This window comes from Hippocampus guttulatus, chromosome 22 (assembly GCF_054856545.1).
Source record: "Hippocampus guttulatus isolate MCC_2025c chromosome 22, RoL_Hgut_1.0, whole genome shotgun sequence".
In the NCBI taxonomy this organism is placed as follows: domain Eukaryota; kingdom Metazoa; phylum Chordata; class Actinopteri; order Syngnathiformes; family Syngnathidae; genus Hippocampus; species Hippocampus guttulatus.
This window is the reverse complement of record NC_141282.1, coordinates 2,568,840-2,594,976: the sequence shown is the minus strand read 5'-3', so window position 1 is coordinate 2,594,976 and position 26,137 is coordinate 2,568,840. Positions and strand designations below refer to the sequence as shown.

Here is a 26,137-nt window from a genome sequence, read left to right as displayed (position 1 = left end):
AAAAAAAAAGTTGTATTTTCCCAAAGCGCAGTCATATTTTATCCCACCAGATGATGCCACCACTATTTTTGTCCGGCTGTCGCACGGATGATGGATAGAATGGAAAAGTCAAAGAAAGAAGCAGATGTACAAGGAAAAAACGTGCGCGTGAAAAGAGCTGCTACGACTGGAATTTAGCTGTCGCACATAGTTATTAAAGGATTTTTGCGACTGAGCTAGTCGTGTAATGGAATTCAATTTCAGGACTCAAAACGAAGGCGATGCAAACAGCTTTCATTTGGAGAAATCCAAGCCGCCCGCTGATTTACTAGGTAAGGGTGTTTTGAGGACCTCGGTGAACCCCACCCACCATACTGAAAAGTACTTAACGATCACGCCGCTGCCTCCAAGGAGCGGCATATGTTTCGCCGTATATTTCGACGTTGATTCCGCCGCCGCTGCGCAGGGGAGCTCGGGGTGGGTCGGAGCTCGGTCCGGATTCTGACGCCATCCGTGAAATATACGACTCGCTATCTCTTCCAAGAGGCTCGGCTGCGTTATATTGGGATGGTAAATCCAAAACACAACCCTGCCTCTACCCAGGTGTTAAGTTCTTATTTTCTGGGATCGTCAGGCAAAGGGGATTGGAAACAAATGGTAGACGATATGATTTCAATCCACAACCCAACAATAAAACCGGCTGTCATTGAGACAGAGCACCTGAAATTCTCATCAACTGCCCCGTCTCATGGGCCAGACAGGACTTCTTTTCTTCCTTCTGTATCCCACCAGAGTTCTTTTCTGGAGGAGGGGGGAGAGATGAGCAATGGGAGGAAAAGGGGGACGAAGAGCATACAGAAGAAGAAATAACCGTAAGAGGAAGATAAATGGGTGAGGAGATATCAGGAGGATTAGAGAAGGAAGGGGAGTCAAGAACGAGTGGGCTGGGTCGAGCGTTATCAGCCCACAGTGGATGTGAAGTGGTCGTGAGGGAGGGACGGGACAGCTCTGGCACACAATCAAAGCGAAGGGATTTGCAGCTTTTTGCAACTGCCTTCGAAGCTACAAGAGATTTGACCAAAAACACTGCTCATCATCTGGCTTAGCACAGCATGACACCAGGCCATGGAGATCCTCGTAGTCGTTACATTTTGGACTGCTTGTTTTTCTTTTCACACATCTTGGGAAAACATTGATATATATTTTTTTTATTTCTGGTGTGTTTCATCTATGGCTTTTTACATAAGCTGTGGATTGAATATAGCATGGCGTGTAGCCTGAGGGGCTAGCATCAGATCTTGCTCTCTTGCTTGGCTGATCGACTGAGGCAACTACGGATGTGGTCACACTAATCCACTTTAGCTTCAGGTTTCGGATGATACTGATGTGGTTGATTTGTTTCAAAATGATTAATTCCAGTCTGTCTACCGAGCTATCTCGTTAGCTATCTTGCTGTCTAGCCAGCCAACTAGCTAGCTATCCCTGTCATCCTCATGCTAATTCTCAATTCCGATCTAACTATCGAGCTAGGTGTCTTGCTATCTAGCTGACTATCTAGCTAGCTATCCCTATCACCCCCATGCTGATTCTCAATTTTGATCTAGCTATCTAGCTAGCTCTCTTGCTATCTAGCTTGCTGTCTAGCTAGCTATCCATATCATCCCCATGCTAATTCTCAATTTGGATCTAACGATCTAGCTAGCTCTCTTGCTTATCTAGCTGGCTATCTAGCTAGCTATCCATATCATCCCCATGCAAAAGGTTTTTGGATGGAAACATTTCAGGAGTCTTTCAGGGACCTATTTTGTATTATTTATTTGTTAATCTTATTAATGTTTTTGCCAATTAAACCATTACATCTTCTGGACATTCCTTTCCGGTAAATTTGAACGTTTCAAACAAGACCAATGGCTGGCTCATCTTTTTCTTTTTTCTTTTTTTTTTCCACAAGCCACTTGGCAATGTGCTTCTAGCGCGCCGCTAATCGAATCATGCTCTCCATGCATGTCCAATGGCTCCTGACCTGCAGTGTGTAACTGACAGCACCGTGCGCCGCTCACCCCGTCGGTATCATTAGAGCACAGCATCAACTGGTACCACATGCTTTGCTTTGGTGGCTCATATACTTTGGATAATCATATTTCTTTTCCTCCACTGTAATATCCTTACCCGGTAAACCACTGGCAATGTTAAGAGCTAGCTTATTACCGAAGAACGAGGACGTTCCCTCTCCCTCGGCTGCATATGGGAAGGCTGTTTGGTATTCGCGGCAGGCCGCTGTACTTGACGAGGCACTTAACGCCATCTTGCTATCACCATCGCTGCGCTTCTTCTGGGCCAGGAAGATTAGCGTTGATAGAGGGCACATTTCTCTCCTGTCTAGTCCACTCTCGCCCTTATGCTTCTTGTGTATAGTTTTTACCCATGTGCACATTTTTAGCACTTTCATCCAACCGGGCTCACTTTTTAAGCGATCTTCTTGAGAAAATGTGCATAAATGGCTTGATTTTGTAAGCTGATTGCCAACATAGAATCAGATTTTATGCTCCATAGCCTGTTTTGTTGGGCTGGTGCGTTGATTGAAAGAATAGAACATGGACATGTTTTATGAATTTTTTTAATCCTGACTTTTCCCTCAATATGCATCCGACAGCCATATTTGCAAACCTGTGACTCACCTGCAACGCTTGCTCACGTAGAAGGCGTCACTCATGCTTCTGCTTCATGACAGAAACATACTCTCTGTGGATGCGCGGATGATTCAAAAGCTGTCTGTCCAAGGTCTTGATTCTCCCTATGAGATCTTCTGTTTATTGACACGTCACACGGCATATTGACGTTAAAGCACTGCTTTGACAGATACGAGTCTATAAGTACGTCTGGCTGGAAATATTTCCGATGCAAATTGCAAATGGAACTTTGAGCTGATGTGCGCTGAAAGGTGGAAATGTCATGATTCAGTCTTGCCTGCGCTCCCACTTTACATTGGCATCAAAGACTTGCGTGTCATATTGACACAGATGGATTTACATTGAGGTTAGTCTCATATACAGACGTCCCTTGTGGGCTCCTAATTGCTGATTTGGAAGCATTATTATTGGCCCAGAACGCGGTGGTGGTCAACATATTCCAAGTCCACTTCCAGCGTTCCCATTTGAAAGCCTAATTTAGCAGAATAGTCAGGAGTCATTGGAAGATACTTTTTTTTCCCCTTACCGCTCGAGTTTAGCATCCTTAACTTCTCCACAGTGCGACTTTGCATCAGTATTTTTGGACTCGGCCAGTCTCCGCATGTCCATGTCCAGCCTGTCCCGTTTGACTCCAGGTGCAGACACAGGACAAATAGCACGGGGGAAAAAAAAAAAAAAAAAAGAAGCTTGCCGTCCAGTCCCGGACACTTCCCTCTCAATCACTCTCGTTCCTCAGAGGGGAACAAAAAGTTTCCTTCCGCCGCTTTCCTTGACCCGTCGTTCTTCACAGGGGGCCCCGTGTGGGGGGCCGGGGTTGAGGGGGGTCACTCCTTCCAAAACATTTCACTTACCTTCACACGCATTCGATCTGCCTTTGACTCCCACGGTGTTGTGAACCTGCTGTCACTCTCAATCCATTAGGAACGGGTCATTAATAATGCTGTCAGGCGGCGGATTCTTGTAACCTGATATGACTTATGGCTCAGCCTGTGCTCCCAAGTGTAGAAAGCTACACTTGTGTAATTAAGCAGGCTAATGGGCCCTTTGAAGAGGGTCGACTCAGAAGGGAAGGATGCCGTTCAAACGTCATTGACAGGAGACATGTTAGCCATTTTTCACAATTTGAAATGTTTCCCATTTCTTTCGCTTGTGTTAAAAAAAATGTAAAAGCCATGGGAATGAATTAATAACAAGTCTGTGACATATTCATGGAAAAATACTCAACTGATAACAAAGTAGGCCCTCTCCCCAGCCCACGTACTCCTGGCTAGTCCAGATTTCATTCCCATGACCACCAAAGAAAGATTTGGAGCTTCAGTACTCATCTCGCTGGCAAGTGTATGCATTAAATATAACGACAAAAACTGCGTGTGTAACAGCAGGTTGGAGATCATCAGCGAGGGTGGACGTTCCAGTCAGCCTTTTTACTATCTCCGCTTTCGACGTCTCTTAGCAGGCTGGCTCTCGCTGGCAAGTGTATGCATTAAGTATAACGACAAAAATTGCGTGTGTAACAGCAGGTTGGAGATCATCAGCGAGGGTGGACGTTCCAGTCAGCCTTTTTACTATCTCCGCTTTCTACGCCTCTTAGCAGGCTGGCTCTCGCTGGCAAGTGTATGCATTAAGAGCAGGCTATATCTCGCCAGCAAGTGCACACGCAACAGTGAGTAGGAGCTCACTGGTGAGTGTGCGCATTCCAGCCAGTGTTTTTACCATCTCCTCTTTCACATCGATTGGCGGGCTTGGTCCCGTCATCTCACCGGCAAGTGTATGCATGCATGAATGCGAGGAGGTTCGCATATAGATTAGCCCCACAGATGCATTTGGGGTTTTTTTCCACCACACTTAGTGGTTATACGGGCCCCCCAGAGACACAACCATTTGTATACAGGCAATTAAAAAGTCAATTTTCCATAATATGCCACCTTTAGAAGAAGGACAAGGTCTCAAGTCCTTCACTCAAGCAAGGCTGTCAGGCACAGAGAGGGGAAATAACGATGCCCGAAGAGCTTGACGAGCCTCTCCTCAGAAGAGGCAATTTCTTCCCCCCTTGGACATTGAGTTCTCTGCTTGCCCTTGTTGTTTAGTCATTAAAGCTCAACCGGACTTCGGGGAGCCTGGTGCTCCCCGAGTGTCCCGAAGCTGTCCGGCTTAAGCCGAACAAGAGAAGTCAAGGAGATAAAAGAGCAAAAAATTCACAAGGCACTGGAAAATCTGGGCAATTTGTCAGCAGGTCAAAAATAACTTGCCCTTGTTTTCTCTTTTGCTCTAACTGGAAATCCTTCAGGTTCAGTCATTTAAAAAAAAAAAAATCCTCTCCCTTCATCTGGTTCCTTTTGGTTCTCCCTCATTAACACTCTTTTAGTCCCACCAATGTTTTAAAAAGCCTGAATGATTGCACACTACACTTCAGAGAGACATATTAGTGCTTTTCCACCGAACAGTATATCAAAGTTTATATAATATATTCATTGCAGGGCTAACACAACAAAAATGCAAGATCATATCACCAGGTTTTTTTTTTTTTAGGTGGGGGGGGGGGTTGTAGGGCTTGCAGTGAACTGCCATCCAATGTATACACTTTGCTTGCTGCTCTCTGGTTACCTCTTGCCTCATTTTCAACTCTTGGACACACACACACATACGCACGCGCACACACTCCTTTTTCCGTTGGATTTGTTTTTGTACTGGAAGCGACAGGGCTCACGTGGAGCGAGAGCCCCCCCCCCCCCCCCTCCAATCCCCTTCATGACTCCTTGTGTCCCTTGTCTATAGTGCACTGGAAGTGACAGTGTTGCTTGTGCTTCCTGTTTCCAACCTGCATACATTTGCCACTCGACTGAGGATGACCCTCTCGTTGTTTCTTACCGAAAAGCCGACGATAGGAAAATCCTGACAGTCAGCCGGAGAATTCGTTCTTTCACTTTTCCCCGTCGACATCTGGATGTCACGGCCAAGGTTGCAAAAGTCCACGATAACAGTCTTCATCGTAATTCATTTGAGTAGCACGTGTGACGCTAAAGATCCACCAAAAAAAAAAAGCAACATTGACACGCGCGGCAAATATGTGTGACTCAGAGTCTGCTGGCGAGCGAAAGTCGGGGAAGACATCCAAGCGAGGCTGCGAGGAAAAACCACATTCCCTGGACTCTCTGTGACTCAGCAGTAGTCACACGTGACTCAGTTGCGAGTCAGATGCTTCGCACGTTCACCCGGGACCCCTTTACAGTAAATATCAAGGCCGGTGGAAGGTGGCGGGCAGCCCGCAAAGACCGCAGTCTTTTTTAACCTGTTGCTGGGAGTCATTAATTGTTGCATAAGATGGACTCTTACTGGAAGTCTGGGGGCGTCATGTGTTTTGGAGGTTCGAAAGCACGGCAGGTATTGTTTTTCCACCTTATTAGTCAGTGTGTCATCAAGTCAGAATGCGGCGTTGGATGTTAACTCGTGTAACAGGTCCTTTTTTTAGGAGAAGAAAGGGAAAATGAAGAGAGGGGGGCAGTGGGGGGAGACAGCCACAATGTGGAAGCATTTGGACATTTACTGCTTGCACATCTATGGTCACGCTGGTCCACGGGTGTCAAAGTCAAGGCTCGGGGGCCAGATCCGGCCCGCCACATCATTTGATGTGGCATCGTGAAAGAAAATCATCTATGCATGATCCTTGCAAAAAAAAAAAAAATGTACCGAAAATGTCAAATTGTCATCTGTGATAAATGCCGTTGAGATTTTGCCCTCCGAGGCAAGACGTAACTCAAAAGTGGCCCGCAACAAAAATTATTAAATGATTAATTGACTAGAGTCTAGTCAATAATTAAGTAGAAACAACACACTTAATTAGCTCAACTTTTACAGTCCAAATATGTACATACAGCCCAGATGTGTTAGCATTGTAGCATTTATTGTTTGAACTTCCGTTTCTTGCATCGTTATTGATTACACTGGTCAATAGCAAATTTTAATTACTGGTCGGCTTTATGTGCCCCATAACATATCTTTGATGCCGATCTCACAAATATTTTTCCTTTTTTTTAATTTTTATTTTTAGCATGTTAGGTTTTTCAGGTATGGGCATTATGACTGAATAGTTATTAGGTTTTTTATTTTTATTTTTATTTTTTTGTCTGCAACATTTTATCGTGAATTATCACCTAGCCCTTTTTTCGACCTACAAAAGCTTACGCAATGAGGATTTTCCCATGAGTTGGAATCAATATGATGTCTCGGAAAAGAATGCCACCTGTTGCTGAACACAACCCTGAATACATCAATATTGAAAAATATATTTCTAAAACTACATGATTGGTGTTAATGATATAATGACTATTTTTATTCATATTATTGTGATAGTTCATGTTATCATCACTGGGCGAGAACTCAACATGTGCTTCGTGCATGGAAGTCAGGCGAGCGGACCACCAAATCTGTCAGAAATTCCGTTAGCACAACAAAAGGAAGAGGTCACCGATCACCAAAGGCTTTGCTGACGTCCTCGAATTGGACGACGGCGCTATTAGTCCTTGTACCACCGAAGGTCATGGCCCCAATTTCCCTCCTTATTTGCTCACACTCAGCAACATACACGCCGCCCGTGGAATAAATTAAAGACTGCGCAGGAGTGGGCGGCTGTGCGTCGGGGGCGCTTTTAGCCTCTTTAAAGTAGTTTCCAATGATGATGATGGAACCAATGCCCACCTTGCACGTCACCACAGAGTTGTTCTTGGACCCAAAGTGTGCCACAAGAGTGGTATGTGATGTATGCGGTAAAAATTTAAAGATTTTACTTACGACCTGTGGCTTATATTGACAGAAGAATAAATTCTGTGCGTGATTTAATAGGCACTTCGGTGGTCATTGAATGAACCATTGGCCTGTAAATATTCCAAGTGATTCCAGTTGAATAGCCGCTGGTTCCAGAAAAAAAGAATCGGTGCGGTACCTCCCCCTGCTGGTCACTCTGCGTAATACACAGAGAACTGCTGCAGCAAGACTGCAAAATCTGTCTTCAGTCTGTGAACCTGAATTGGATTCAGTAGTGTGTGCAGTTTTGTGTATTATTTGCAAACACACACACTATGGTTTTATGAAGACATTTATTCAATTAGTAGAGGATTCTGAATTAACTCATTCACTCCCAAAGACATTTTTAAACGTCTTTTCAGACTTGGTCCAGAATTGGCTGGTCTCTGAATAAGTTAACACTGGTTTACTTTAATATTATAGAGCTTGCATCAAAAGTAAAGCTAAAGCCAATAAATTGGTTCGGGTTTTTTTTTTTTTTTTTGCTACAGTTGCCAAGTGCATTAATCCTTTTTTTTTTAAATTAAATTATATTTATTTATTAATTTGTCCGGGGGGGTTTTTTGTTTTTGTTTTTTTTAGTTTTTTCCTGGGCAGGAAATCAAGATCCCATTCATGGCACCGTTACTATTCCAACAAGCAGATGGTGGCCCCAATAGACAAGGACTCAGGTGTTGGTTCGATGCTGAGATTTGACTTTAATGCTTTGAATGCGCTCCGTAAAAATCTGCCTGACAACAACCCCCCCTGCTGTTCTTCCCCAACCCAACAAGTTGTCATTTAGATGCTGACCAGCGAGCCGGTCAATGCTATGAGTGAGGGTGACGAATCCAGCCGTGACTCACACAGATCCCTCCCTCGCAATTTGAATTTGAGTCAGCTCGACAATGTGACACGCACGTCACTGTGGTTGTTGTTTTTTTTTGATGATCCCAATTCAAGTGCGAGCTCACATCTGTTCGCTGGAGTTTTGTCACCGCGGCTGGGTACTAATGACATGGTAGCTGCCTGATTTATTTGTGTTTTTCTTCGTGAGTGTGTGTGTGTGCGGGGGGGGGGGCTTCTTCTGAAGAAAGAATGATTACAAAGAGTTGCAAGACATCCGAGAATAGACGAAGCCCCGGGACATTTGTGCTACACTCATGAGCATTTTGAGGGGTAAAAAGCAAGAAAACACACTATTCTCCCTCCCTGACGTTGGAGCATATTTATTATACGGCTCCTGTAAATTGTGCCGGTGAAACTCAGGGTGAGCGATGAACCCCCAATTATCGCAGCGGATGCATTCCGCACTGATGTGCAGTTATATATATATTTTTCAAATAATTTGCTTCAACACATTCAAACACACTTTTGAAATGATTCCCTCGCACTTGTTTTCCCACTGAACAGTCCTTCAAAATAAAGGTCGAGCATGCGTGCTTCAAGCTTATTGATACCCTGTAAAATCCTAAAGACTAATCTCATAATTCTGCGTCTGCTTTCCATTAATGTATATCTCGCCATGACAATTCAAAAGTGCGCCTTTGCTGCTCAGTTTTCAGCAGAGTGACATCATATGTGGGACAATGCCTGTTGATTCCCCGCCTCAGTGATTCTCGCTCACGGTCGTGATTTCAACACCACCCAATGGCAATCCATCATTTTTCGGAAACCTTTTCACACGGATTCGTGTGTGCAAGATAGTCCAAGTTGGCCGCGACTGACCGACCAATCAGAGGACAGAAAAATGTTGACGTCATCGAGGGTCCGCCCTCGAGTCAGATGAGGTGGAATTTGAAATCTGATCGCCCCGTTGCCGATATCGTTTGAATTACATCGAGCTAGCACGGTCGATGCCGAAGGCCCTTTGCCGATGATATGAACATGGCAACACGTGGGGGCTGAAATCTGATTGGACAAAAAATAAATAAATGAATCCAACGTCTTCTGGAAGAGAAATTGGATGGACATTTTCCCAGTTTCGCACTGACACCGCATCCTCAATCTCGCCGCTTCTTTCCGGCCCTTCGCGCTTACAAGCGCTCAACGTCGACGCTGAGCGCATCCAACGGAGCGTTCCGTGTCCAAAAACATCTCGCAGCCGCATGCAATTATGTCACTTTCGACTCAGCACTTCTGCTGCAGCGACAAAAGTGGCTTGGCAGATGACGAAATGATGACTAAACGTCTTGGCGGCGTCATTTGAGTCGATTCTCCACTCTTTAAAAGTGACGGGGGGTGGGGGGGGGGTTAACTTGAAAGCGACGATATGGTTTTGACAGTAATTTCATGTTGTAATGTTGTTAACTGCCTCTTGAAAAAGGCTCACAAAAAAAATATCTCCCTCATGCATCAGCCTGACCAACTATATTTACTCTGCCCGCTGTTGGGTTGAATTTGTGTTTTATCGCCGTGTGTAGAGCTGACTTATCGGCTTTGTAAATACAGCTGGACAGCCCCCGACTGAATACGGCGGCGCCGTTTGCCCTGATTGACAGCCGGCACAGCAACAAAGTCCGCGTTGCCCTGATTGGTGTTCTCCGGTGTCAACCTTTTCAGGTTTTAAATACTCGCAGAACCCTCGGGTGCACCCCCTCGCATCATGCCTACGCCGATTTGTAAGCAGTGCTGTATTGACTTTTCGGAAGTCGGCTGACGCACCGATGCACTTTTTTAGCGCACACTTCATTTCTAATATAAAAATAATAAGGGGTGGTCCAGTGGTTAGCGCGTCGACCTCACATTGCAGAGGTCGTGGATTCGATCCTAGCCCCGGCCTCCATGTTCTTCCCAGGCCTGCGTGGGTTTTCTACGGGTACTCCGGTTTCCTCCCGCATTCCAAAAACATGTATGTCAGGTTGACTGGAAACTCCAACAACACTCGTCTCTGTGTGCCCTTGCGATTGGCTGGCAACCGGGGGGGTGTCCCCTGTCTACTGCCCTATGACTGTTGGGATCGGCTCCAGCATCCCCCCCCCCCCCCCCGCCCCCGTGACCCTTGAAAGGATAAAGCGGATCAGAAAATGAATGAATAAAATTCTAAGGGCCTATATTTAAATGAAGGGAGGAGCTTCTTATACTCAGACCATAGCCTTGTCTAATAGAAGAAACTTCTTTATGGAAGAACCCAGAGTAATGTAGCTTTTGCCCATTCATAAAGATCTTTTTTTTTTTGTTTTTCCTTGCCATAAACTATTTACAGCGATGTTTCCGTCCTGTCACGTGCATTTGTATCCACAGTGCTCTATGGGCTCCTCATCACTAATTCTGTGAATGCAGCTTTATGTCGCATTTAATCACCTTGAAGACCCACATGAGAGCTGAACCCGTGACAAGTTTTCAAAGCCGCCGCCGCAGCCATGGGAGGACACTTAGCCCGTTTCGGACAGCCATACACCGCTAAATGCCCGGCGATTGTACATATGTGCTGGATCTCTCCTACCCCCCCCCCCCCCCCGCCCCCACCTTGACTGCTGTTAAATCTAATTTATTCGATGGGGTTGGATCAGCGCCATGATTAAAGAGCCCATTCATTCACCGAGGCTGGATTGATGCGTTCAAGAACAGTGATGGGGATGCGGGTCCTCTCCTCCGATGCCCTCTAGAGGTTGCAGAGTGACATTGCAGCGTCTGTCAATAATACCTGCGCCGATGTAGTCACCGCATTGTGATTACGACTGCCGGGAGGCAGGTTATCTCCTCCCGAGGAAAAGAACCGCTCTGGATGTGGCACGCTGGCGGGGAACTCAATAACGGAGAAGGTAAACGAAAGGCAGAAGGAGGAAGACTTGACGTCAGCAATGTGTGCGTTTAATGCTCGCGTGCGCGTTATTTGATGTCGCATCTTGGAAGGAGGCGGTTGTCGGGTTCATGGCCGGGGGGGGGGGGGGGGGGGCCAAGCAGGATGAACTCTTCCAACAGTGTCACCGAGGAGTCATGAATCGAGCGCGGTGGCGGGCGAGGCGGGGCTCCCGTCTGATGTTTGTCACACAGCTGGGAGGGATGAGGGACGGGGAGGCGACGCCGACCGCTCGCAAAGGTCCCCGCTTAACTTGAACGCATCGCTGCGATACTTCAAATGGTACGATAAATAATAGTTTGGCGAGCATCCCGCTGGGGTTGAGGAAAGGGTCTTTTCGGCGAGAGATTGATAGATCAGAAGTTGACTTGAAATGTATTTCCTTCAATGCTGTAAGCGTTGCAGTATCAAGATGTTGCGTTGATCACTTTTTATTGCCACTCATCCATTTTTTAGAGTGCTGAACTTGAACCCAAACCCCGACCGACCCTCACTCCAGCAGAAAATGGGGTGAGGGATGATGGGAAACCTGGACTGTTTGCCAGCCAATCACAGGGCCCCTTATCGAAAACTAACTATTCACCCCTATGTATCTTTTTTTTTTTTTTTTGTCTTCTGTGAACCTTAACATGCATGTTATTGTGTCAATACAAGAAAAAAAAAGTGACAATGCAATACACAAACGTTCACTGCCGGTCGTAAAACCTCTTACTTTGTACTTTACACCCTCTCGCAAAGTTGAATTGTTAGTCCGAGTCCAACTTTTTTTTTTTTTTTTTCGGCTCAGACAGAAAATCAATATCTTTTGCACCGTTCACTCTCAAATGCAGCCACTAAGCAGCGTCAAACAAAACAAACCCCTCCAGGTCGGATATACGCGGGATGTAACCCTTCAGATTTATCTTGATTTGGATCTCTAGATGCCCCCGCCCCCCTCTAAAATCGATCCAGCGGCCATTGCAGCCGCAACAAGAACTAGACATTGCAAATCTGTACATCTTTTTGGAGTGACTCTGATATGTGGAGGTGTCCCTTATGATATGGATCAACTTTATAATGCATTCATTGTACGGTTCTTTCTCACATGGCCTCTCGATGGGATTTTGGCATTTGCGACGTGTTCTTTTTAGCGTCCTTTTCTGTAACCAAGCGTCGACTCATGCCCCATTGTCACATCGTCGCTTTGCAGCCCCCTTTTGTTGCATCCGCTTCAAGATGGGGCGGCGGCACGCTTGCGTATCGCCAAAGTCCAGCGGAACGGCAGCAGCTGTTGACTTCAGTCTGTCGTCGGGCCGACAAAGTGTCTCCTATCGGTCACTTTATGGACTCCAGTGAAAAGAGGGACCGTCCGGCTGACGATACAATGGCTCCCTTAATGCGATGCTCCTTAAAACTCCGTTGATAAGGTCGATTTTAACCCTTCCGGGGACAGCGGTCACGAGAGTGGACGGCTATTCAAATGTTGTTTTCTCTTATATGAATTAATCTGGCGGCCCGGTGGTCCAGTGGTTAGCACGTAGACGTCACAGTGCCGAGGTGCAGGGTTCGATCCGGCTCCTGCCTTCCTGTGTGGAGTTTGCATGTTCTCCCCCGTGCCTGTGTGGGTTTTTTCCGGGTACTCCGGTTTCCTCCCACATTCCAAAGAACATGCATGGCAGGCTGATCTTAACGTCACAGTTGTGCATCAACCACTACGATGGACCCTGACGTGCGTTGCCATCCTCTGCCATTTTTTTTTTAATCAATTGCAGCCTCGATTTCTACACCCGCGCCATGGGCGGTGTCAATAGAAACGCGCAATTTGCATCAAAGCTGAAATCATAGCCTGTTTAGCATCACTTAGTTTGGATTTCCCGTATAAAAGTGATTGTGTGTGTGTGTGTGTGTTTTGTTTTCCTGTCGATAAATGGAACGGACGTCGTATTTAACAGCCAGTGAAATAAAATAAAGCAGATCGAAACGTTCCGAGTTGGACTGGAAAGTGAAAGTAGGAAGTTGTGCCACGCCGTAAAACATTAATAGCGAATGACTAAATGGTCACGGTTCTTTATCGGGGCAGTAATTGAGATGAAAAGAGCAACAGTTGAGTCATTGCGGTTGGCTCGTAACGACTCACTTTGGGGGCTTTTTAAAAGATGCACAAACAGCTTTGCCGTGACAACTCGGCATGGCCTTTTTATTCAAATGTAAAACACGGTTTTGATCAAATATTGTTGCGCAGATCTCTGTTAATTTGTCTGGCGATGTTCTGTGTTGACAGATTTACACAGACTGGGCCAATCACTACCTGGCTAAGTCGGGCTGTCAGCGGCTCATCAAGGACCTGAGCCAGGACGTCACAGACGGAGTCCTGCTGGCGCAGATCATCCAAATAATAGGTAGACGCACTTCCGCAAACACCCACACCAACAATATGTCAGCTTCTATTCTGACGAATCGATTACCATTCGGATGACATTTAATGCCACGTAATGCGCAGGGGCGCTTTTGATCTTTGTCGTCAACTTGCTATCACCTGCAACGCGTTGTAAGCTAACTCGCAAAGACAGAGCTACTTTACAATGTTGCTCCTTTAAGCTAGCTCGCAAAGTGACAGCTAGCTAACAATGTTGCTCTTGTAAGATAGCTCGCAAAGTGACGGCTAGCTTACAATGTTGCTCTTGTTTTTTACAAAGGCCTAAAGACTCACCGAATAATAAAAGACGATGTTGTAGCAAGCTAGCTCACAAAGTGAGAGCTAGCTTACAATGTTGCTCTTGTAAGCTAGCTCTCACTTTGCGAGCTAGCTTACAAGAGCAACATTGTAAGCTAGCTCTCACGTTGCAAGCTAGCTTACAACATTGCTCTTGTAAGCTAGCTCGCAAAGTGACAGCTAGCTTACAAGAGCAACATTTTTACAAAGGCCCTAAAGAGTCACCGAATGATAAAAGACCATGTTGTATCTCGTATGTATCTTCTGATCCTAGCGAATTGTGTGCTAAGTGACGCTTGTGAAGTTGCGCGCTGCGAGATCAAGCCCGGCCGTTTGGGACGCTTTGAAGTTGATCAATCGGCTTTAAATTGACATGGACGAGACGTCGGCGCTTTGGACCATCTGCTGGCAGCTTTCATGATCACCAGTCCTTAGAATCGTTCCAATTAGGGAGGTTCAAGACCACTCTTTTTCAGACTGATTACTAGCACGACTATTCTTCTTTGAGCACCGACACCTCGAGTATGACATTTCATTAACACAATGACCAAGCATTGTGAGCACAACCTTTTTTTTTTTTTTTCTGATGCGGATGATGATTCTGCGATGTATCAAACTCCTGCAAAGGCGTACTTGCTCGATGACGGGTATTATTTACCTTTGGTATCGATGGCTGTCATCAGCAGCCTCCGCGAGTACCCGATATCTAAAAATGAATAAAATCCTCATTCGTCAGTGAGGAAAAATAAAAAAGGCACATATGGTCCAGTGCACTCTCTCTCTCTCTCTCTCTCTTTTTTTTTTTTTTTGAGGTACTAATGGAAAAAAAAACCTTCCTAACTTTGTGTCCCTACTGCCGCCTCTCCTTTTTGTCTCCTCGCGGAAGGTGATTTCTTCTCCATTACCTCTCACTGATGCTGTCCATCCTCCGAAATCTGTCATTTGTATGTCCTTGAACCATGTCTCACACACACACACACACACACACACAACACACACACGTTCTTCTCTTTTTCTCTCCCTCTCCGTCGGATTGAAACTTTACCCTCCCCGCTTGCCCCGAAACAGACAATGAGGCCACGCTCTGGCCTGTCAGTAATTTCTCTGGCAGCAGCTGAAGAATTAGCCAGCTTTGCTTCCTAGACGCCTCGTGCGCGCACACACGCCACGCACGCACGCCCTCCGAACCCTCCCACGCGCGGTGCACACACACACACACACGCATGCACGCACCTCACCTCACCTCGGAGGGCTCCGTGCCGACTTGCACCTGAGCTCACTGGAGTGGACGCCGTGGACGGATAGTAAACATCTCTTCGTTGTCCTCTCTCTCTCTCTCTCTCTCTCTCCTGCAGCCAATGAGAAGGTGGAGGATATCAATGGCAGCCCCCGGAGTCAGACCCAAATGGTGAGTCTTCTCTTTAATTCTGACATTGATCACACACATTCAAAAAAAAAAATATATATATATATATATATATATATTTTTTTTTTTTAAACACTCACCATGGAGAAGTTCTCAGCTGTTTATTTTGACTTGAGGCTCGCGCACCCGCTTATTTTCACCCCCGGTGAGATCATGGTACTCGCTTTAACTGGAGTCGACTCAATGTTTACGTGATATCAGTCGAGCCGCGGCCGTTCGCGCGCCTACCGCTAAAGTGCAAAAAAGTTCACTCCGCTGCTCTTTTCATGAGGTCCGGTCTGACAAATGCGGCATTTGTTTATTTTTTGCTCTGCTATAGCCATTGTCCCAGTATGCGTTCATATATTTCCACAATGCTATTATGTCGCTCGCCCAGACAGGACAAATTGATGGATTTGATTTAAAGACTCGGAAAATCTGGGATTCGCTCCAAAAGTGAGTTACGCTCGTTGCAATTGGTTTCACACGTTTTGGTGCCATTTCTCAGCTGTTTTGACTCAACTCCTCGGCGGCGAGTCCAGCTGTGGTGGAAGTCGCCCGATCTCAGTGAGGAAATGGCACTATAGAACCAGGAAGGAAGAGGGAAGGTGAAACCTGAGAGTTAGAAGTGTCAAACCGAGTTTCCTGGAGATAAACTCCGAAACTGATTGCGGGCCGAACTGGCAAGGCTGAGCGGCTCCTGGCTCGCCAAGCAAATGTTATGTTTTATACTGACTTGTTTACTGTCGTCTGGGCTTCGAAAAAGTCACGTACCCAAACAGCCGAAGGTTCTGCGGTGAACCAAATTTGAGACGAAATAAGCCATAGTGACTCTCGGTTTTGTACGAGTTTGGCCGTTTTCAGCTTTTCCGTTCAAAATATTTCATCTATAAAAGCTGCTTGTTTGGGGAACTATATTTTTAGTTGAAAGTGTGGGAAAAGATCATGGTGCAATTCTTAGTTGTATATTCTGTAGAATATCGTCGGCCTTTCTCGGTAATTTATTTTTAGTTTGATGAGTTTGACTTCTAGTTGTTATCTTTCCTTTTGTGAATAGCACAAAATGTTGTTTTCCCCGCTTTTTGCCCAGAAACCGGTGCTTTTGGCGAAACCAACCCACGTTCGACGGCCGATGACTAAAGAACGGAAAAATGGCAATTTGGCAAACATTGAATGGGTTTAATAATGTCTAACGCATATCAAGCATACATTTTGGGGGCGGTACAAATTTTTGTGATGGTCAAAAGCTTGAGAAACCTCTGCTGTAGCGACTGCGGCCTTGCGTTAAAACAGAATGCGGTTTATCGTTGGGGTTAGGTATCAAATTGTTATGGACTGTGTCAATCGTATGTCCTTGTGTGGCGCTTGTGCGTGTGTATGTGTATGCAGCATTACTCTTTGTCTCCAGCCACTTTCTAAGCCCACTGATCCCCCCCACCTGCTGTGGGGGGGGGGGGGGGGCAGAGGGTCCAGCCAGCTTGGAAATCTTAACTTTCAGGAAGCACAGTTGCTTCCACGGTGAGTACAAAGAAGCAGACATTTGGCCCACCGACATTACAGATAATATGGTAGGTCCCGATACTTGAGAATTCATCGTCCGAGACCGCAACTGATGCTTTCAGAATAGATGAGTCCAGTTCCGTCGCGTTTGGGATGCGGAACGGCAGTCCCGAAATCCTGAACCTTCTTGGCCAAGTGGGAGGTCTCTGCAAAAAAAATAAAAATAAAAATAGAACATGCAATTCCTGATTGATCGATTCATTTATGAGTTCTGATCGAAGCACATTGAGGAGTCCCAGTTAGGTATAAAGAGGATGAATTCAAAAAAGGGCCGAAGCGCCGTCAATGTGCGTTTCGATGGTAAACCGATAACCGCACCCTCACGCGCACCTCGTTTTTGTCGGAAGGAAGGAAAAAACAAAAACATCGCGTCATTTCTATGAACTTTCCAGCTCACAGAAGCGGAGGGTAAAAGAGCCTTATTCAGCATTCGGGAGAAACATATTAAAAGTCTTGCAACACTAATCCTCCTCATTATCGACAGACATCGTTAGCAAACCGTGCGCTCCCCTCCCCCAAAAAAATACAGATGACTGTGCACTTTCGTTTTCTCGGGTTTATGCGTGCGCCTTTTGTTTCGAGCCGCCTCAGCAAAGAGTCTCGCGCGTAAAATAAATAAAAAAACACATCACCTCATAAATGATGAATAACGCTTCGGCAAATGAAGCGATGCAGCATCTGCCCGCAGAAGCCCGCGGATCATTTTCGACGAGATTAGATGCAACAACCCACCACTTAATATTCAAGTCGGCCAGATTTATAGTGGGGCGGAATCGTATTAAAAGCAAACGTCCTGGCCAAACCTTTCATGCACTCGGTTCACGGGCTCGGAACTCTATCCTAACATTTCGCACATGAAACCTTTCTGCACTCGTGATTTAATGACTTGTTAGGGTGGGGGTGGGGGGTGGTGAGGGGGGTTTGGAGGCTGCGTCATTGATCATATTCCGCTCAAAACCATCAGAGAACAGAAAGTGATGAAGTCTCGCTCGGGTGGGAAGCAGTCCAGTTGCAATTGATTCACTGGCCTGAGAATGCAGTGACCCGGATGAATGAGGGCATTTCCAAAACGCGGTTACAGGAACCTCGATACTTTCTAAATCCTCGTTTCCATTAGATGTGTTTTGGAGACCTCAACCCAAAAGTTCCAGAACATACATTTTCATATCGAAGGCGACTACCCCCCCACGGCTAACGATTTGCCCCCCGGCAGCAGTTTTGCGGGGGCTGCCTTTGCGGTCGAAATTGAGTCAAGTGTTTCTTCGAGACGGCAAGCGGTCTCATCTGGAGGCCATCTGCGTGCCGCCTCGCTGCACTCCACCACCGACATGAAACACAAATGGCACAAGCTTTACTCTTCCTCGGCCAGATGCTTCATCACCACCGCTGCTCATTAATAACCTCCACAACCAATTGATCATGTTCCTAATTTGAGGCCCACTCCTGGAGTGCTGGAGTTTTAGCAACCGACTGGCACGAGACATCAGGTTCTTTACAACAGCGGAGCTTGTTCCGGTATGGGGGGTGGGGGTGGTGGGGGGTATGGCAACAAATGGATGATGGGAACTCTGGGCTAAGGAAGCATCACCAATGGCGTTTTGAAAGCCAGGTGATTGGCAGCGAACCCCCCAAAAGCGCGACAGGGCAGATGGCCAGTTCTCCACCGCTGAAACGAAAGCTGTTCAGGGAGTTAAAGCTGTTCGCTTTCCTCCCGATCATCTTGTAGCCAGAAATCCATAAGTCAATAGCGTCTTGTCAAGTGGGGGGTGGGGGGGGGGGGGTGACGTGACGCATGTTCAATCTCTGCCAGCTGTTGAGGTAGCAAATAAACTTTCATCGAAGGGGAGGGGAAAAATAAAGTCTTCTGATCGGCTGGTTAGTTTTGCTTGCGCCGCTCATCTCGTTTGTTTTCCATGCGCAAGAGCTGGTTCAGCAAGAAAGCCCTGAAAGCGATACGGTTGCGCCGCACCGCAGGCGACGTAAACCGAAAGCGGCATTTTCGCATCGAAGGAAACGACCTGGATAGTTGCAACTCAATTGTAATATTTCGGGAGAGTGTTCACACCGCTTCTCGGTGGCCCAAAATAACTCAAACCCGTTCAAACTTTACACTCCATATACAGTAATCCTGTAATGTGTATTACTCATCACCTGAAGGCTTTAAGAAAAAAATGTTTTTAAAGTTGTTGCAACTCCCCTGGAAGTCGGCAGCGAGTAACTCCCATACCGCCTCTGCACGCAGCTTTATGCAAGAATATATAAACGTGTAGCTCTCGCAGATGGGGGGGAAAAATGCGAACGGGAGAGCTAATAATCTGGAAATTTTACGCATTCTTCTTTTAATTAGTTTCATGGTTGCCATTCTGCATCAGAGGCATTTTGTTCACGGATCAGCTAAAGCATCAAAGCATTGAGTGCGATTTATACTCTGAAGCGAAATTATTCACATATTATGATGTCATTTCACATGTTGTTTTCCACATTAAGCCACAAGAGGGCGCGCTAGGCCTGTGTTGATAAGTCGACGTGTCTTGACCGAAGCGACGTCGAAGAGAAAGCGTATCGGAATAACTCTTAATATGTGACTTGAACATACCAGGCACATTCCCAGTTTGTTTTTGATTCGTCATGTAACGTTAGCATATCGTACGCTTATCCAGCCCGTTGCTCTCTGTTTTATTTTTATTTGAAATTGCCATTCAAAAGTGACATGTCTGTTCTTGATGTTGGATTTTATCAACTAAATTTCCCCCCAAAATGCGATTTATACCCCAATGCGACTTATAAATGTTTTTTTTTCTTCTTTAGTATGCATTTTATGGCTGGTGCGACTTATAATACGGAAAATACGGTAATTGTCCAGTTTAGCAATCCACAAGACATTATGGGCTCACTTGTAGCGCTAATTGCTAATCTTTGACTCACTCATTCGAACTGACCAGCCCAGGCAGATGTTCAGCTCTGTTTTAAGATGGGCGCGGTGAAAAGATTGACCCGACCTTTTGATTTGATACAGTTTGAGCGCAGTGCAACAGCTGCAACCTCCCTCCCAGGCATACAGCATCAACTCCGGCGTAATCTTATAGCAGTCGCAGCACTTCCCTTGGCCGCTAATGGTCCCGACACTGAATCCGAAACAAAGCCGTGGGATCCAATCCAGGAGGTCCTTGGCGTGCTTGAAGAGGAGAACACATGATTCACGTTGGAAATGGTCAAAAGGCGGAGAGCCGCGGAACATTCCCATGTGCTGTCAGCTTTTATCGTCACCCTTTCTTGTCCTTTTGTCGGTTTTAATCCACCATCCGTCTTGCTCACAGCCAGGTCACCCGATGTTTGCTTCCCCCCCCTCCACCCACATCCGCATTGGTCTCTCTCGCCGTCATCACTCACCGCTTCAACAAAAAGACGCTTGTCGTCCGCAAACGTGCGCCGTGTATTCTGCGGGTCAAAGGTCACCACCCGTAGCCCGGGTTCACTTTTCACACTCCCTCCCGAAAATGCAGTCGAAGCCGCCGGGGGCGGGGGGTGGATTGACGCACGTCGGGCCCGTCATTCAGCGATCACACAGGCGCTCTTTTTCGTCATCTTAGTCATCTTCAAAGAGGATGCCGCATGCGCAAGTCAATACCGCCTGGCATTCTGGGAAATAAATGGTTTCACGTCGGCCAAATGCTTAAAAAAGTCTTTTAAGTCTTTTTATCTTCATCTTCTGCCAAAAGTTTTATTTCACACCTTGACGAAGCCCAATCACCGACACAAAAGCCAAGATGAGATTTTACCGGTTCCAATTACAAACTCAAACCTTCTTTTTCATATCTCGGGTCTCTCACTGGCTCCGTTCGGGTTGCACTTGATTCCCTCATCGTGACCGTGAGTTTTGTTTTGTTGCACGGGGGCAATAAAAGACACTTGACTCACTCCGAAAACCCCAGAGTGGCAACAGATGCAGATAATTCATGGGGATATACCTCATAAAATAGCAACAGGTGTTATTCTCCTTGAACGCAGGACATAAACGGCGACTTATACGTGTTCCCAGTGAACCCTTGAGAGGTGGACTCAATTACCACGAGGGAGCAGCTCAAACGGTGGCTGGCTTTTGTCTTGTGAAATTTGTAATTAGGTAGCGCAGTCCGTTTGTTTGAAAACGCTGTGGGTCTGCGAGATTTACGAATGGGCTCTCTTGAGGATTTTGTGCATTTTTCATTGTGTAGAAAATGGTGATCTTAATCAAACTGAACGATAATCTGCTGCCCCTCGATGAAAATGCCAATTTGTTTTGTTTTTGTCTTGGTTGTTTTCCGATTTAAATTTATATATATTTTTTTTAACAAATGCCCTTCATATTTGTTCGTTTGAATAATTTGGCTGCGGCGCGGAGCCGATATATGTGTGTGTTTTTATATTTTCTTCTTACCTCTGCCAAAATTAATTCTGGGCCAAAAAGAACCGTCTAAATCAGGGATGTCAAACTCATTTTTGTCGTCGGCCACATTTTGGTGACCGTTTTCCTTGGAGGGCCGTTATGACTGAAACCAAATTTTTAAAAGTTCCTGTAATGAGGGGTTTGGTTACAAGAAAATGTTTGCAATATGTCTCTTATTCATTACATATGAGAATTTTAGATTTTGGGAGAGATTCCAGCAAGCATCATGGAAATTGATTTGCGTTGGCGGGCCACCTAAAATGATGTGGCGGGCCAGATCTGGCCCCCGGGGCCTTGACTTTGACACCCGTGGTCTAAATTGAGGCTTGTTGAATCAAGCGGCGCACCTCGATCCTGATCCTTTTCAGAAATCTTCAACTTGGCACGTCGACCGAGTGCCACTCTCGTTGGGTATTTGGAGATCGGAACATCTCGACAGGGTGACGGTCTGCATTGCTTCTCTTGTGCCATTCCCGATGTCCATCGTGCAGGCGTGTTATGGGTGTGACAGACAATATCAAACAATATCATTGCGCCGTCAAACCGTTTCAGACCACATCAGTCCCGAGATTGAAAGAAAAGATGAATCGACGGCTTGACTGCCTTACACATGCGGACACAAAAGCGGGCCTGTTAGCCAGATGCTTTGCAAAGCCACACGGGGCAGCCTCCCAAGTTTTACCATAGCGGCAAACAAGCCAACGTATATAATCAAGACATCCATTTGCCAGGCGCAAATCATTGATCGTACATCATGTGTCCCTTAAAAGCTGGCGCAACGTGAGCGTTTCTGTAACGCGAGCAGGAATGCCACTTGTTAACAAGTCACATGACATCACCGCCTGATATATTTGCACAGGGTGACACCAAATTCCTCTGGCAAAAGACGTCCACATGCACGCGCCGAATAAAGACCGTTCAGCATTTTTCCAGTCGACGCGTGACATTTTGCTGAAATCAAACCCGCCATTTATGAAGCGATGCCCCTCGCGTTGTAAAACGCTTATGCTCGGTTTTCCGAACGGAGCTCGTTTTCTGGCAATTGATGCGTCGGATCATTTTACTTGACAATTTCATCTCAGGCGGGACGCTTTCCAGCCACTTCGTACCCAATGTGACATTTACGGGTGAGTGTGTTAATCGGAAGAACCGGAGCATAAACTGAAGTCTAATAATTTTTTTTGGGGGGGGGGCTGGTTGACACTCACACCGAGGGTCAATTTGGGGTGTTCAATCAGCCTGCCATGCATGTTTTTGGAATGTGGGCGGAAACCGGAGTACCCGGAGAAAACCCACGCAGGCCAGGGGAGGACATGCAAACTCCACACAGGGAGGCCGCAGCTGGAATTGAACCTCTGCATTGTGAGGTCAACGCGCTAACCACTGGTCCACCGGGCTGCCCCTCATTTATTATTATCCTTTCACCAAGCCCCCGCCCCCCAATCCCCCCTCCACTCAGCTCGTCCCCGTGCGGTGTGTCAACCCATTATCGCCCAACGTTAACATCTCCCCTCTCTTTTATTCCGCCGTGCTTCGCAAGCCATCTTCCTCCGTCCGGCGCTCGTCGCAATTTCTTGTTGGCATTTATTCTTGAGAGCCTCATCAGATATGTCCTTTTTGCAACTTGCTGATAAAGGCTGTTTTGGTTCCAGAGTGTGCTGGAGAAACGAAAGGATTATCAGTTGCTTGCCACAAAGCCGAACGTGACCACCAAACTAGCAGTTAGACTTCGCCAGATCCCTGTGGAAAAATTCTTGCTCCAGCTGTCATGGACACCTTCATCCTTATTCATCTTTTTTTTTCTTTTTTCTTTTTCCCATCGTTTTAGTGTGCAGGGTGACTTTAAAACAAATCCTCGGGATTTCTCTTTCGCGAGTCACTGGTTTTCCCAAGGGAAGGGTGTTTCATCATTGTGCCACTTTGCGTTTATGAGTTTCACCCCTTTCATGTGTTTGGGAAATATTAACCCCCCTTTAACAGAATAATCATCACTAAATACATGCTTTCAATGCCGGCTTCTGAGCGAATGTGGCGGGGTAATGACCGGCGAGCGCATACTGGGCACACATGTTTGGGTGTGCGTGCAACATGTGCGGAAAGAAGAGGGAAGCCCACATGTGAGGGTGTTTTCAAGTCCTGCGTTATGTCGCGCAGATGGAGGAATTCTTTGTGTGACTTGCGGTCGTGCGACAAAATCAGCAAAGCGCTTGGCGTGTTATCGCCCTAAACCCCAAATATTTGCAATACTATACAGCAGGGATTCCCCCTGCCCCCAAATACCATTTTTAAATTAAAACAACAAAAAAAAAATTGAAATGCCAAAAATCTTATTATGAAAGTTGCGCTTGTGTGACATCACTGCACGAAATCACTGAAAGGCTGGAACTGTGACCTTTGAACTCGCCATAAAGGAGGCGTCGCTGGCAGTTGAGCCGGCATGCTAATGAAGGAATGTGGCAAAGTTCCCCTGCCTTGGATGCCAAAAGACGGAAGGCACATTGCTTGTGTGTTGTCTATTTGCGGGAGTGGCGGGGGTCGGGGGGGGGGGGGGGGTGGCGTTGCTGCCTCCTCATTTATGCACACAAAGTTGTTGGCTGTCAGTGAAATATGACTTTACGGCGCCACGCCGCGGGCAGAGTAGGTGGCGACAACACTGCGGTCAGTATGTCACGCAGTCGGGCCAGTGGCTCGTGTGGGCATGGGCCTTGTAACCACACAATGATGTGCTTTATGGGTAATAACGCCGATCACCCCCACCCCCCCCCCCCCCCCACCCCACACGAGACATTTCAGTCCCATTGAATGTTAAGTCTTGTAAGTTGCTCCATCTGATTGCCTTGCCCCTTATTTGTTTTTGTCTCCCAGATTGAGAATGTGGACGCTTGCCTGAGTTTTCTGGATGCCAGAGGAGTGAATGTGCAAGGGCTCTCTGCGGAAGGTAAGGTTCCGGACCTCCGAAAATGTTAACCACGCTCATTCATCAAATAGTATTTTCAGATTTCTAACCAGTGTGAACGTTTCTTTCAATCGTGCTGCTGCTACCAACTTTCTTTGTTATTCGTCGCCACTGTGCTGGCCTTTTGAGTCCTCTTGACACTTCCTAGGTGTCTTAACTTACTCAGTGCCAGCCTATTCTGGACCAAGTCTGAAAAGACGTTTAAAAACGTCTTTGGGAGTGAATGAGTTAATCAAAAAGTCTGACATTTTTCTGTCTTAAATGTAAGCGAGACTCACATCATTTCTTTTACAATAATATTTAACTATATTTACTTTTTCTTTTTGATGACTTGTGCTGTGTCTTTGGGCCAATCTGTTTCTTCCTTGACAATCGCACCATGTTTTTGCGGTTCAACATCAACAATATAGGACCGTATATTATATGCGGAGCAGTTTTGGTAGTTGCGTAGTGCTCAAACGACGGTTTCAGTCGCATCGGGAAACACCCGAGACCGTGTGCCCGAGACCTTGGCAACATGCCGTCTATATTTAGCAACTCACAAAAGCCGCTACGTGTTTGTACACATGCTCTATAGAGCTATCGCTCCTTCCTAAACCATATTGTATCTTATACAATGGAGTAGTGTTGCCTTTTTCACCTCTCTCTGTTGTTGTCGATCACGCCCTCGACCTCGCCGGCAGCAGCCGAAATGCTTGCGAGAGCTTGACACACTGACCGGCACGTTGAAATTCAGTTCAACCCGCCACGAGCAGTCACGTACTAAAAACAGCTATGTGACTCACCGCAGGGGCCTGGAATTTCAACGTCTATTAATAAATGGGCGATCGAGTTACCTAACAGGGATGGCTTCTGTCATTTCCTAGTTCTTCTGCTGTCTAATATTATTTTACCTGACAGGGTAACGTATCACATGAAAAATATACAAATAAAAATAATGTGACATAGTGTATGAAGAGTTTCCTGAGAGACAAATAACCTGCCCACCCTGAAAAGCACCCTCTTAAATGGGCACGTATAGTTTTAATAGACACCTTTTATGCCAAAAAATCATTTTGATTCACAAATGTGGAGCATTGTGTATCTCATAAAGTAGCAAGAACAAAAAATGAAATAGGAGACCCTTGGCCTGGCGTGTATTGTGCATTGATTGAAGCCGTCAAGTTGATGAAGTAGGTAAAAGGTAGAACTTATGGCGCCCAGGCACGATTTGTCTCCGACATTGTACTTGAATCTTACCCCCGCCCGCTCTTTTCCACGTCTTTTGTAACCCACGGAACAACCTCGCCAAATCACAAGAACGAACGACTGAATGGAAGCACATCAAACCACTTAAAAAAAAAAAAACTCCCAACCAAAGGCACATTTTCATTGAACGCGGGCCAAACAGAAACACTTTATTTTCTCCAGTCGCGACAGCTCAACGGCCCCCACCTCGCGCCTAATGCAAACACCGTGTGTTGCTGACGATCTCTTGTCGATTGCCTCGTGACAGAAAGTTCGCCTGCCCAATCTCCAAACTTTCCCTAAACCCGCCAAAAGCTCAGTCAAGTTAAGCGGTCTCGCCTCAGGTATGCGATTATGTTGGCGGATGGATAAAACACACCACAGTGGTACTTATGAAATTAATTGCTTCTGGAAGAAATTTCTTACTCGAAAAGTTTGTAAGTAGAGACGCATTTTCCATGTAAATGCCCTAATTCGTTCCCACCCCCTCCAAAATTCAGACACAAATGTTTCCTAAAGCATTAAAATGTCCTTGAAAATGTCCAAGGCAAACATGGGCATAGTGAGCGATAGCCCGACTGGTGAACGCTTTTTCCAGGTGATTCACATTTACGTAAAACC

At 46.2% G+C, this 26,137-nt stretch overlaps 1 protein-coding gene across 11 annotated transcripts in view; it reads left to right on the top strand.

Moving 5' to 3' along the window:
• Positions 1–26,137, top strand: part of nav3 (neuron navigator 3) — a 117,542-nt gene that overhangs the window by 34,397 nt on the left and 57,008 nt on the right. For all 11 annotated transcript variants that reach the window (XM_086103719.1, XM_086103724.1, XM_086103723.1 and 8 more), the window contains exons 2-4: positions 13,511–13,628; positions 15,298–15,350; positions 24,199–24,271. In XM_086103719.1, the coding sequence (XP_085959845.1) occupies positions 13,511–13,628; positions 15,298–15,350; positions 24,199–24,271 (244 nt within the window). The remainder of the gene's footprint in view (positions 1–13,510; positions 13,629–15,297; positions 15,351–24,198; positions 24,272–26,137) is intronic.